Source organism: Lissotriton helveticus, chromosome 1_1, assembly GCF_964261635.1.
Source record: "Lissotriton helveticus chromosome 1_1, aLisHel1.1, whole genome shotgun sequence".
In the NCBI taxonomy this organism is placed as follows: Eukaryota; Metazoa; Chordata; class Amphibia; order Caudata; family Salamandridae; genus Lissotriton; species Lissotriton helveticus.
Window position 1 is genome coordinate 827415377 of NC_136057.1, and position 14362 is coordinate 827429738.

At 48.9% G+C, this 14362-nt stretch overlaps 1 protein-coding gene across 1 annotated transcript in view; it reads left to right on the plus strand.

Annotated features, from left to right (window-relative positions):
• Positions 1–1214: 1214 nt before the first annotated feature.
• MRPL42 (mitochondrial ribosomal protein L42) overlaps positions 1215–14362 on the plus strand; it is a 199543-nt gene continuing 186395 nt past the window's right edge. Inside the window, exon 1 of the mRNA XM_078655671.1 lies at positions 1215–1436. Coding sequence (XP_078511797.1) covers positions 1407–1436 — 30 coding nt within the window. The 5' untranslated portion in view covers positions 1215–1406. The remainder of the gene's footprint in view (positions 1437–14362) is intronic.

Here is a 14362-nt window from a genome sequence, read left to right on the forward strand (position 1 = left end):
GAGTTTTTTACGCATATTGAGCAAATTCTGACACTCACTATTTTCTAAATGGTGAGATGGGGTAGTGCCTGTGTCACTTATGACTCTACCCATCAATGAGTTAAAATCATCATCTGTAAACCCAAAAGTTTGGAACTTGTCCATGATTAGAACGGCCTCGAATTAATCAGCAATATACTCGTCAATATGTACTCACCAAGTGATGTATCAACATGAGTTACTACAAAGAATGCAAGAATTAATTAGTGAAAAAAAGAAGAAGAAAAAGGGATAATAAAGTGAATATGCAAAACACACACTCAAATCCACGGTCACATGAAAGCATATGTGTTGGGTCCAACAAGGCACTTATTCTAAATCCAAAAAAGAATATAATTAAAACAGTAATACTAATCCCACGATTAAAAAATCGCGAATGCTAGCAGCAGATATGATGGGACCCCCTCAAAATTTGATCAGGCCAGGGAAAAAGAGGGGAAGGAATATCATAAAGAACAAAGCCAATACATGACAGTAACCCGATTCAAGGCCCCATTCTCCCGATTCTTTAAAAAAAAAATCTCCCACTTTGCTCTTTTGAAATGTTGCCATGTATGCTACCTGTATGGATATTATGTGAATCCACCCCTTGTTGTCCTCTGTGTTATGTAACATTTCCTACTGATTTACACACCTATGATTGATAGTCTCTGTGTAATGTGAGTGTTATGTTAAGTGCTGACACCTTCACTTTTATGAGTGATGCTATAAAATGAATTAAATGCATCTGAGTGATAGTGGTTATGGAGACTGTGGGGAGGGAATCCGTGGTAGAGGTGGTCATTGCGGGACGCCAAAAAACATTGTCTCACTGGGCGCCGCCAGTGCTAAAGCCGGCCCTGGGCATGTATGGTTATCTAACGCTCCTCCATAATCACTAGTAACGCTGCCGCGAGGAGCTTCAAATTGAATGGAAAATCACATCGTGCGCATGCATATAGTTACACGCATGGGCACTAAAGCGGTAGAACACCGGGAACTCAAAAATACATGTAATAAGTCAAAGTGCGCGGTGTACATGCGTATCGCATGTGTGCGGTGATGCGCATGCGCATACACCAGGGAGAGCTCATACATATGGGGTGCTGAATACGACGGAACACCTGTTCGAATCAGGACCCCCTCATTTCTTGTTTTGGTTAACCATTCTTCTGCCCAGCATGAACTGTCTCTCGTAGTGTCGTGATTTCTTGCTAATAAGCATCCAAAGTTCACCTTAGTTTATGAGGTACAGCAAACTGCCCGGAGAACTCTATTTCCCGGCATTACACGGGGAATTTAGTGACGACGTTGAGCGGAAGTTGTAGACCCGGGCTTCCACTTCTGCGCGAGATCACAGAAGAGTCGGAGTTCTGTATTGAGGCAAGATGGCAGGGCTGGCCCGCAGGGTCACCAAGGTGAGGCGCGGCTCCCGGGCACGCAGTGGAATTGTTGGGGGGGTAGTGGTTAGCTCAGTCGTAGCATTGCAAGAGAAGAGTTCTGGGATGCTGCCTCTGCTTATGGGAGGTCAGAAGACAGAAGGATTAGATGGGTTTGAGGCTGGAATCTACATAGAGCCCATCCCAATGCAATATGGCGGTGCAGCAGGACTTCGAAATGAGGGGAGGAAGTGGTCATTGGTCGGGGCTCTGAAGCCCGGCCGGAAGGTGTCTCATTTGCTATGGTAACGTTCGCAGTGGGGTGTTACGTTGGCTGCAGGATGGGGCTTGCGCACTGTTGCGCCAACCGAGTTCTACACTTGGACGGCGAAAGTAAAGTAGTCTAAATGCGAGAAAGAATGAGGCTAGTGTGCGCGACTCTTCTGTTTAAGATAGTTTTCATTGCAGCCAGGGTTCAGATTGCTATGTGTAACATTTCAATAAATTCAATGTAATTATGAATGAGATTTCAAGGACTACGAGTGTCTGTGGTAACTCCACAACAAAAGGTATACATTGAAGCATTCTTTACTTGAGCAACCTCTTACAGCCTGGAGGACTTGTTTATACACAAGTCTAGTGAAGCATCATCAAACACCAACATTATTAACTCTAGCTTAAGTACATATAATACCTTATACATATTAATTATACTATTGCTAACATTCTCCTTACCCCATAACTACATATCCCTTCCCCTTTAAAAAAAACCAAAATGCGCTATACACTACAGTTATAATCTTCCAAATTCGTTTGTTATCTTACATTCCTACCAAAATCAGTTGTTCTTCTACTTTTAGAACTCTTTCTGCCAGTCAGAATTTTCCATATCACCCTCCCCTGTCTCCCTACATTACCTCTACGTCCCTCGTCCTCGACCCAGTCATCACTCATGAGGTATTCCACACACGACAGGAAACAAAACAGGAAACGCTTTCTGACTCCACCCACCCTCCTCTCAGGTGCTATAATACACCCCACCACCAGAAACAAATCCTGTTTTGTTTCCTGTCGGTTGGATGCTGATGGGTGACGCTTGGGTGAGTGCCGGGCACTTACCTGCTTCGGTTGTCCTGTGGTGTTCCTCCTTTGCTGGGCCCTGGGGGGTGCTCATGGACCTACGTGGGACCTTTTTGGAGGCGGGCTGCTGGGCTTCCTGCACTTCGCTCCTGGCGGGGACCCTGGGTTGCGGGGCTTCTCGGGTCCCCGTGGTTTTACCCCTGGATCCTGGACTCTTCCTTGTCTCCGCGCTCGTTTGGGCTGTTGCCCTCGCGCCCTGCCCTTTGCCGGTCACTGGGGTGTGGGCCATGTGGTGGAGCACTCGCTTTCCTGGACGGTTGGTGGCGGACTGGCTGCCCGCGTTCTCCGGTCCTTTTGGGCGGGGCGCGCTCACCTCCTGGCTCCGGTTCCGCCCCTCCCTTCGCGGGGGCCGTTTCTTCCTGTGATTGAAGCCGCGTTGTGGGGGCTGGACGCAGGATACCGTTCTCGTCCTCGGAGCCTCATTTTTGCTTGCGCGGGCACCCGGGTGGGCTCCGGGTTCCCTGGCTTCCTTCCTGGATTGGCTGCACGGGTCCTTGCGATGACGTCATCGTCTCCTTTCCGCATTGGTGACTCGGGGTGTTTTCCTTCGTCGGTGCTCCTGGATGGCTCGTTTTTTTCTGCCGCCTCCTTCTACTTCCTCGGTTTCCGAGGGGCTGCAGCTGTGGGGTGAGTGTTTTCCTCCTATTTATGGCGGGATTTCGTTTTCTTTCTTCTGTACCACTTGTGTGAGTTGCTGTGTTGCTTTGCTGGTTTGCTGTGTATTTGCTGTTCATTATGGGGAAACACCATAGGAAGAGAAAGCATGTCTCTCCTGTTGGGTCATCCTCTTCCGACAGTGGTGATTCTGCCCCTGCTGGTCGGAGTGCTGGTCTGGGTGACTCGAAGAGGCTGAAGCTGCTGATTTTGGAGACGCTGTCCGAGCTCCAGGCTTCAAAAAAGGGTGCTGGGGGTCGCTCGGAGTCCCCTGCTCACCTTTATTCTGATATCTCCTCCTCTGCTTCCTCTGATGAGTCCGCTTTGGGTGCGGTGGATCTGCAGGGCAAGTACGTTTCGAAGGAGCTGTTGCCTGATATTCTTGGTCATGTTCGGGAGAATATGGGCTTCCCTGAGGTTTCTGTGGCCAGTACCTCCCAGGATGCTGTTCTACCGCAGTTTCGGAGGCCTGTGTCTTCTTCCATGCCCATCCACCCCTTTGTTATGGATGTCCTTCTTAAGGAGTGGAAAGACCCGGACCATATTTCTTTGCCCAGGTTCATGTCGAAACTGTATCCTTTGCAGGATTCGGAGGTTGCCCTGCCTGATTCGGTGCAGGTGGACTCTATTGTTGCTTCCCTGGTGGGTCGGCCTTCCATGGCTGATGATAATATCCTGAAGGATGGAGTGGATAAGAAAATTGACTCTGCTCTAAAGAAGTCCTATGCTGGCTCTCACCTGGCTCTTCGGTCGGGTGTTTATGGTGCTTATGTTGCGCAGTCTTTGTTGGCTGACTTCAAGACTTTGTTTTCTACTATGCAGGAGGGGGGCACTTGTCCGGAGTTGCTGGAGTCTATGGAACGTCAATCGGAGTTCCTTTCAGACATTGCCTTTGACTCAGTCCGGGCTTCTGCTCTGTCTTGTGGTTCCTCTGTGGCTGCCCGTCGGAACTTGTTGCTGCGGGGTTGGAAGACGGATGCGGCGCAGCGTTCTATGGCCTTGCGGTTGCCATTTTCAGGTACTCTTCTTTTTGGGGACGCACTGGAGGACAAGCTCCATAAGGTTTTCAAGGAGAGGAAGCATTCTTTGTCCTTCCGTCCTGCCCCTTCTCATAAGGGATCCTCCTTTTCTAATGCGAGGTCCTTTCGCCAGCCTTCCAGGTTTCAGCAGTCCTCGTTTAGGGGCCAGCGTGGTGCTCGTGGGTCCTTTCCTCGGAGGTTCCAGAAGAAGCCCCAGCCGGATGGTGGGTCTGGCGCTCCTCGTTCCTGACTACGCCGCTCCGGTGCCCGATCTCGCTGGTGGTCGGCCCGCGGTTGGTGGGAGACTGCGGCTGTTCCTCCCTGCTTGGTTGTTGACGACCTCCGACCAGTGGGTACTGGATGTTGTGTCCAGGGGTTAGCGGATAGAGTTCCTGTCTCCCCCACCTCCCTCGGGTGTTGTGGTGACCCCATTGCCTTCGGACCCGTCTCGTCGTCTGGGATTGTTGGAGGGTGTTCAGGTCCTGTTCGTCAAACTGGCGATTGTCCCGGTCCCCCCCCTGGAACGTGGCCTGGGGACTTATTCGGTTGTCTTTGTGGTCCCGAAGATCACGGGGGGTTTCCGTGTTGTCATCAATCTTCGGGCCCTGAACTTGTTTGTGCGCAAGATCACTTTCAAAATGGATACTTTGCAGAGGGTGATCCCTTTGATCCAGGAGGGCTGGGTGTTCACCTCTCTGGATCTCCAGGATGCATACCTTCATGTTCCGATGGCGTTGGAGGATCAGCGGTTCCTGCGCTTCTGCCTGGAGGGTCGTCACTGGCAGTTTTGCGTCCTCCCCTTTGGTCTCCGGTCCGCCCCCAGGGTGTTCACCAAGGTGGCGGCTCCCTTGGTGGCTCATCTCCATCTCCTGGGGGTGTCCGTTTTTCCTTACTTGGACGACTGGCTGCTGCAGGCTCCTTCTCCGGGGGTCATGTCTCGCCACCTTTCCTTGACCATGCGTACGCTCGAGGTTCATGGGTTCCTGGTCAATCTGCCGAAGAGTCACCTGGAGCCTGCCACTCGGAGGACTTTCATTGGGGCCGTGTTCGACTCAGTTCTGGGCATGGTTTTTCTCCCGGAGTCCAGGATTCTACGTCTTCAGTTGCTGTTGAGGAGGTTGCTTTCCCGGGCTTCAGCTCCTCTGCTGCAGTGGCTGGTGGTTCAGGGCCACATGTCTGCCACCGTGTTCACGGTGCCCTGGGCCAGGGCTCATCTTCGACCTCTGTTGTGGCATGTTCAGAGTTGGGTCTCCTTTCCTGTCCAGGACTTCTCGATTCCTGTGCCTGTGACTCCGGAGTTGGTGTCTGCTCTCCAGTGGTGGCTGGACTCTTCGAATCTGTCGAGGGGCATGTGGTTCCATCCTCCGGCTCCCTTGGTGTTGACGACGGATGCCAGCGCTTTCGGTTGGGGTGCGACTCTGGGTCGTTGGTCGGTGCAGGCGCGTTGGCTTCCTTCGGAGTCGCACCGTTCTTCCAATTGGAGGGAGCTGTCTGCGGTGGAGAGGGCTCTCCGCCTTCTCAAGGATCGTCTTCTGGGGTGCAACGTGTTGGTGAGGTCGGACAACACTGTGACTGTGGCCTACATCAACCACCAGGGCAGTACCCGCTGCCTCTCCCTGAATTTGGTGGCCTGTGCAATTGCGAGTTGGGCCGAGTGTCATCTGGTGGCTCTCTCTGCTGTGCACATTCGGGGTGTGGACAACGTGGTTGCCGATTCCTTGAGTCGGAAGTTCCCGTCCTCTCTCTCCCTGTGCCTGGCCCCTCGGATTTTCCGGTTGCTCTGCCGGAGGTTCGGGACTCCGGTTCTGGACCTGTTTGCCTCCCGGTCCGATGCATTGCTTCCCCTGTTCTGTTCCAGGACCCCGGAGTCGGGGGCTTGGGGGGTGGATGCCTTGACTGTCCTTTGGCCTCCTTGGTTCCTCTATGCATTTCCCCCCTTTCCTCTGATCCCTGCTTTCCTGCTGAAGGTTCGTCGGGTGGGGGCTCAGGTGGTGGCTGTTCTTCCTTATTGGCCTCGCCGCTCCTGGTTTCCTCTGCTTCTGGGTCTGGCGGTGGGCCCTCCGTGGATCCTGCCCCGCTACCCCTCTCCGCTGTGTTCCCCGTCTCCCTCCCTGTTGGTTCCTCTCACCTTGGCGGTCTGGAGGTTGAACGGTTGTCTCTTGGAGTCCGGGGTCTGCCCGACCACCTCATCACTGTGATGCAGGCGTCTCGTCGGAAGTCCACTCTGTCCTCCTACTCGAAACACTGGGCTTCTTTTTCTTCTTGGTGTGTTGCCCTGGATCTGTCTCCTACTTCTTGTGGTGTTTCTTCTATTCTGCAGTTTTTTTTGGAGGGTTTTCAAAAACACTATGCTTTGTCCACTTTGAAGGGTCAGTGGGCTGCTATTCGGGCCTTTCGTGATCCGGCTTCTCTTCTTCCTTCGGACGGGTTGCTGGTTTCCCGTCTGTTTAGGAGTTTCTCTCTTTCTGCTCCTTCTGTCCGCTCACCGGTTCCTCCTTGGGATCTCTCTTTGGTTCTGGGTGCCTTGCAGTCCCCTCCCTTTGAGCCTTTGGAGTCGGTGGAGTTGAAATTCCTGTCTTTCAAAGTTACTTTTTTGGTGGCTGTTACATCTGCTCGGAGATTGGGGGAGCTTACGGCTTTGCGTTGTTCTCCCCCCTTTTTGAGGTTTCTGGACGACGCTGTGGTCCTTTCCTTGGACCCCGGTTTTATGCCAAAGATTCGTTCCCGTTTCCATTCCTCCCAGGAGTTGGTTCTTCCTTCTCTCTGTCCTTCTCCTTCCTCTCCTTCTGATGTCTTGCTTCATTCTTTGGATGTGAGAAGGGCGTTGTCTGTTTATGTTGATCGTTCTGCTGGGTTTCGGTCTTCTGACTCCCTCTTCGTGACCTTTGGTTTGGCTGGTAGGGGTAAGGCTGCCTCTCGTCTTACTTTGGGTCGCTGGATCAAGGCTGTGATCTTGTTGGCTTACCAGGGCTCTGGTTTGCCTTGCCCGTCTGGGGTTCAGGCGAGATCTACCAGGGGTGTGTCTGCTTCCTGGGCTGCCTTCCATGGGGTTCCCCTTGAGGAGATCTGTAGGGCGGGTACCTGGGCGTCCGAGTCCACTTTTGTGCGACATTATCGTTTGAATTGTGCTCTGTCTAGCCGCCCTAATTTTGGTTCTGGTGTGTTGCAAGCTGTGGGGATCCCCCCATCTGTTTGATTCTGTTTATTTCTGTTTTGTTAATAAACTGTGTCTTGCTGCACTCCTTGGTCTCTGTTCTGTTTCTGTTTGTGGTGTGCCAAAGGCCTTTGTGGGGTTGCTTTGGTATGCCTCATGAGTGATGACTGGGTCGAGGACGAGGGACGTAGAGGTAATGCTATGATTACGTACGGTAATCCCCATTACTCTTAGTCCTACTCGTCCTCGACCCAGTCATACGACCCGCCCGCCCTCCCTTTCCAGGCCTTTGGTGCTTGGTACATCAGGATTTGTTTCTGGTGGTGGGGTGTATTATAGCACCTGAGAGGAGGGTGGGTGGAGTCAGAAAGCGTTTCCTGTTTTGTTTCCTGTCGTGTGTGGAATACCTCATGAGTGATGACTGGGTCGAGGACGAGTAGGACTAAGAGTAATGGGGATTACCGTACGTAATCATAGCATTAATTTGCCACCTCATTCTCACAAACCTGCTCATTTTCTTTTTACACCACACCACACCACTTTCAGTGTCGACAATGTTTCCATCAGGAACCGTATTAATCTACCAATACTTGTTACTACTAAAATTTCTGTTGTTAGAAACGTCCCTATACTCCCTATTGCCTTTAACTTTTACCAATCTACTCGTGTGACCGATACTACCATACTACAATTCCACAGATTTCTCATAACTTTCACTACTCTGATAAGACTGCTGAACCTAGAACCACCTTTAGGAACTTTCTTGAACGACTTAACATGTACACATTGACCTACTGCTAGATCCACATTCCGTACACCATGTTTGTCATTAAAATGCACTCTATTATTCTCCTGGGATGCTAATAGATTTCTCTTAATTTCTACAGAATCCCATAATATTCTTTTTTCCTCTCTTCATCCATCCTGGATTCGCTATAAAATGTGGCACATGAGCCCTCATGATACCAATCGGACTCTAATCTACATAGTCATGAACTTTTACTCTGGGTCCAAACCAATGTTTTCAATTCGTTCCCCCAATTTTTTCCTCCTCCTATTAGCAAATTGCAAAATTCCTTTTATGCTTCTATTGATTCTCTGCACCACAGCAGTACCCCTGGGATGATGCAGTGCATTCCATGAATGATCTTGTTTATTCAGATTTAAACTGGACACCATTGTCCATGAGCATCGAAATGGGGAACCCTTCTCTCAAGAGTATATCCTTAAAAAATGTAATAGCATCCTGTATCTACTTTTCCAGTCACCTCTCCCTCAAGCCATTTAGAAAATAAGTCCAGAGGCAACAACATTTATTTAGTCGATCTATCACTCCATATAATAGGACCCATAATATCCAATGCCAGATCTTTCTATAGCAAACTGGGACAGCCCAATGAACTTAAAGTGGGATTTAATTTTTTCAAAGACTGATCAGCAGTCTCTCATTCCAACAATGATCTTACAAACCTTTCAATTTCAACATCAACTTTGGGCCACCAATACAAGGCCTTGACGTCATGCTTGGTACAAGTAATACCTGCATGCCCTCCATGGCAAAGATTGAAAATTCTGCCTCTTAACTTGCTAGGAGGTATAATCTTGTAGCCTCTCACCAAAACATATCACCCACTCCTAATTCATCTCTAATTTCCCAAAAGGCTTTCATTTCACCCAGTGAGTTCTGCTTTTACACAATTCCCCCAACCATTCACATTTCTTTGTTTAAGAGATTTCAGCACATCATCATCCATCTCGGCTGCTTTCCACTCATCCATCTGTAAACTCTTGACATCTACAGCATTGAAAATACTTGCTACACATACATCATTCCAAGGATTACAATCCACTTCCTTAACCCCTTGGGGAGGGGGGGCAACGCGGTGCCACCATGCTCGTGGCGGAACCACTCCGCCACGAGCCGCGGTGGCGCTGGGCTTGTGACGGAATGGTTCCGTCACGGCCCCGCCCGCTTAATGGAACGTCCAGCGCAGGCGCGGAATCAGCGCCGCGCAGGCGCGGCGGCCGGGCCGTGACGGAACCATTCCGTCACCAGCACAGCCCCACCGTGGCTCTTGACGGAATGGTTCCGTCACGAGCACGCAAGGGGTTAAGAGGCAAGGACAACCTACTTATCAAATGTTTCAATCTAATGGAAAACCTTGCAATACATTCTGACACCCTAGAAAAACCATCAGTAGTCAGTAATTTCTTTAAAGGCTTATGGTCAGAGCGGACAGTAAATTTCCTTCCATATAAAAGTTTCCGAAAATGTTCCAGTGCCCAAATACAAGCTAATGTCTCTTTCAATAAAAGAGTACTTCTCCTCTGTAGGTGTCCAAGATCTCGATGCAAATGCAATTACATCTTTCCCCTCATTAATACTGTTCTGTGTTAGCACACTTCTTAAACCTATCCCACTTGCATCTGTGGTTACAAAAGTTTCTGCAGCAGGTTCAAAACCCTGTTATGTAGGTGCACTGCTAATCACCTGCTTAATGTCTAAAAAAAAGACTCTTTACACTGAACAGACCAATCAAACGTATTTTTGTTCTTAAGGAAATTGCGCATGCATTTCATGCGTCTACTCTGAAAAAGTTTCTATAAATTAGGAATAAAATTCCGCTAATCCGAAAAATGAGCAAAGTTCTCTTACTCTTAGGTGAAGGGGCTTTAGAGATGGCCTCTACCAATTTCTGTTTGGGTTTAATGCCCTTATCACTAATTTCATGCCCCAAGTAAGTGACACTTCGGACCACACACTTGCATTTGTTTATTTCTGCATTAAGACCATTTTCTTTTAAAATGCTCAAAACTTTTCTCAGGATGTCGTAATTTTTTTGGGTACTTTTTCCCCATGTTGAGTATGCCATTCTGAAAAAAATGTTACCTCCCGCATATGACCAAACAATTATGTCATGAGCATTTGGAAAACTGACACATCTGATGCAAGACCAAATGGCATGCATCAGAATTGGAAGCATCCAAATGGCATGCAAAATGCTGTTAGATGCTTATTGCTAGTGTCCAGAACCACCTGATGATAGCCAGCGGAAAGATCCAAAGCAGAAAACCATTTAGCATTTCTGGTAAGTGATAACATTTCAGCAATTCGTGGCAATGTGAACTTATCCACCAGTATGTTGTTGTTTAGATTCCTCAAGTTCACACACAAACAAACTTCGTTGTTCACCTGTCTTGCTACCACCAATGGAGAAATTCACTCAGACACCTCAACAGGTTCAATAATACGATCTTCAACAAGTTTATCCAGCTCCAATTTTACTTCCTCCCTCACAATAAATGGTATATTGCGTGCTTCATGCATTTTTGGAATAGCAGCTTCTTTCAATCTTATTCTATGCGTAAATCCTTTCAATTTGCATATTTTATCACAAAACACAGTAGGAAATTCCTCTAGCACCCACTTGTTTAGTGTTCTCCCCATCACATGCAACCAGCACTTGCTCAGGACTGTGGGGATCAAAAATAATATTCAGTTTCCTTTGATCCTTCCATCCCAGCACAGACGGTCCGTCCTTAGCTACATACAAATTACAAGTAGCATGGCTGTTCTTAAAGCTGAAAATTAACTGTCTCATACCCAACATCTCAATTTTCTCCCCAGTAAAGCACTCAGGATTGATATCTGCTGTCTCTAAGTGTTCCCCAATTGTTCTGACAAAATTATTTAGCCACATGCTTTCTGCAATAATTGTGTACGGATATCCAGAATCTGCAGCCACTTGTATAGTAACCCAACACAAAGGCTTGTTATCTCCTTTTCCAGAGACTTTCAAGACTACTTTATTTTTGTATTCACTCTTAGAACTACTGTTTTGAGCACTGCCATCTGACGTGGCTTCCTCTTCCTCGTTTTCTTTAATACATGCTACTTTATTATATTTTTTTCCTTTACCCTCCTTACGTTTGACAACCCTAGCAAAGTGTCCTATAAAGCCACATTCCATACACTTGGCTGACTTTGCTGGACACCTATCACTTCTTGCAGAATGGCTGATACTTCCACATCGATAGCTGTAAGAAAGTGGCTCTACATATACTGGACCAAAGTAAGGTACAGTGTGTATAGTCCCCGGTCTCCAGAGTTATAACAGAGGCTAAAGTCAGATATGACCTTACTCTCTAAAGTGGTAGCTTGGTCGAGCAGTAAGGCAGTCTCAGAGGACAGTGTAAAGCTTTTGTTGTACACACTCAGTCAGCAAAAGGTTTCACACACATACTCAAGAACTGAACTTTAGGCCAATTGTTTTTATATCAAAAGATAGAATTGTTTTTTTTTTAGATCCAACAGGTATCAAAATCTACTTTTCTCAATATGAGTGACTTTAGGTAATTACTTTGCAGAAAGGCAATAGACTTTGTAAGTACAATAGCTACAGTGGTTGCAATAGGCAACACAATTCTAAACACAATTTAACAATGAGCTCAATGGGTTTTTCTACATAAATGCGGTCGATTACTTTAACGATTACTTTTCTAACCACAGGACTGTATCCTGGATTCTGTCCCGGGACCTAAGCTGTAAATAGTTAAGTAAAAGCGTTTTGGTTACAGTTGTAATTTTTAAAGAATATAAATGTATTTTCAAAGTTGACATAAACTTTTTAGTGAAAAACTAGCAATGTTGTCTTATGGAAGGAAATTCAAGTCACAGGTAAAGTAGGTTCTTGTTACTTTTGTAATCCAGTACTGGACTCCTAGGTTCAGCACTGGGACCTCTACCTAAGACAGGTCAGTATTTACGTTTCAGTATTTGGTACGATTTTGAAAGAATATTTGTAGTTTGCAAAAATCGACACTAAGAAGAAATTTCACAGAAAAACAGTCAATGGTTTCCTACGGAAGAAAATGCAGGTAACTGGTAAGTACAGTTAAGATAACTTTTGCGGTTCAGTACTGGGCTAAAAGGTACAGTACTGGCTTCTCTCCAGATCACAGGTGAGTATTTCGGAATTCGTTACTCGGCTGATTTTAGATGAATATTTTAAAGTTTCAAAACTCCACACTTAGAAGAAATTTCAGTGAAAACCAGTCAATGTTAGCCTATGGAAGGAAAGCAAGTTATCGGCTTTTAGGTAAGTACTCGACTGGGGGAGTTAAGGTTCTCGGAATAGACTCGGGGGTCGAAAAGGTACAGTAGTTACACCCTCAGCGGCACAGGGGCAGCAGGGTGCAGAGAGAGTAGGCCCAATGCAATCCAATGGCGGGTAGGGGGCCTTCGGTTGGTGGCTGCAAGCAAGCAGGCCACGCAGCTGCGGGAGCTGAGCTCCTGGTCTCTTACTCAGGGCAAGTGGGGAAGTAGAGTAGGGTACTTGTTGCACTTCCAGTGGCACTTGGGCGGGTGGGTGCAGAGTGCTTTTGAGCCGTCGGGCGCTCAATGTTATCGAATGGGAAAGTTAAAAAGTGAACAAAGACTACAGGCTCGGGGACGGGGATTCTTCAGGTTCCACCACCACTTCGAGAGGTAAGTTGGCATCTTGGAGAAGAGATAGGTACCCCAAAGGAAGGTGCAGGGGGGCGCCGGGTGCAAGGGTGTCTTTTGGTGTCTGGAAATCTTACCCTCGGCTGGTCACGGTTGGAGGGGTCCCTGGTTCTGAGGCTGCAGGCCTCGTCTGGTTCATAGAGGAGGGTCTTTGGGCACTGGCCTTCGGGTCCCAGTTGCAGGGGGGACGTCCTCGTGGTCTTGGGTCACTCAGGCACAGGCCGGGCTTGGCGGGTGCAGAGTGGGCTGGATTCACGGTTCCTGGCTGGCACCAGGGGTATTGCTGTTGGAGCAGAACCACTGCTCATGGGAGTCCCAGTCTTGTGGAAGGTTCAAGGTAGGCAGGTCCTCCGGGGTTGTCGAGGTTGCTGTCCGCAGGAGACGCCTGAGTTTCACAGGAGCAGGTTCAAGGATCAACAGGCCTGTAGGGTTCTGGAGCCAAGTCAGTGGGCGTCGTCCTTTTGTTAGCAGCTGCGCGGAAGGTCTTCTTGGTTCTTGGTCTTGTTGGAACCGGGATCTGAGGAAGGAAGGTTCAGGGTGCCCCTAAATACTAAATTAAGGGGAGTTACAGGTAGGGCAAGGGCAGGGACCAATGATTCCCAGTCCTGTGGTGGGTACACCTCCTAGCCTGCTCCTCTCCTGTGTGAGGGGGGCAGGTGCCTAGCTGTAATTGGGGAAGGCTCCCCATCATCAAGATGGCCGGAGCCCAGGGTCGTGGTTCACCTCGCCTCTTCCACCTGAGGGGTGGAGTTGGCACATGCTGGCACATCCCCCTTCCTGACGTAGGGTTTCCCGCCAGTCTTCCCGCCAGAGTGGAGGTCAGAACCAGTGGGGACCAGTTGCTGAGTACAGCAAATGGTCTTGAGAAGCTCCCAAGGGCGGAATGCTTTTGATGCTTCCCCTGCCCATCCTGATGGAGGAGGCTTGGCACCTCGTCCCAGGATGTGCATTGTTGCAAGCCCAGGAGAGCGGGGGCTCTCCACCCAGGGGTCCAGCAACATGTCTACTGTGTGGCAGCCTAGGGTAGGTTTCAGGGGGCATCTCTAAGATGCCCTCTGTAGTGCATTTTACATTAAATCCCACACTGGCATCAGTGTGGGTTTAATGTGCTGAGAAGTTTGATATCAAACTTGTCAGTCGTCAGTGTAGCCATTATGGTGCTGTGGAGTTCGTAATGACAATATCCAAGCACCATATACGAATGGCCCTGGGTACTGTAGGGGCACAGGGCTCATGCACCTGTGCCGACACCACTGGCATAGGACACACAGCTAGAGGGGTGGCTGATGTATGCCAGGGCAGTGGGTTTTGTTGTAATGGCACACAGGGATGTGTGCCATGTCAACTCCTTGCTTTAGTTCTGTACTTAGACACTCAGCCTGCAAAGGCAGTGTGTGGGCGTCAGGGTACAGGGCCCCTAAGGGTGGCACAATAAGTGCTGCAGCCCTTAGGGGTCTTCTCTGGTCACCATGCCCTGGGAACCTAGGGTACC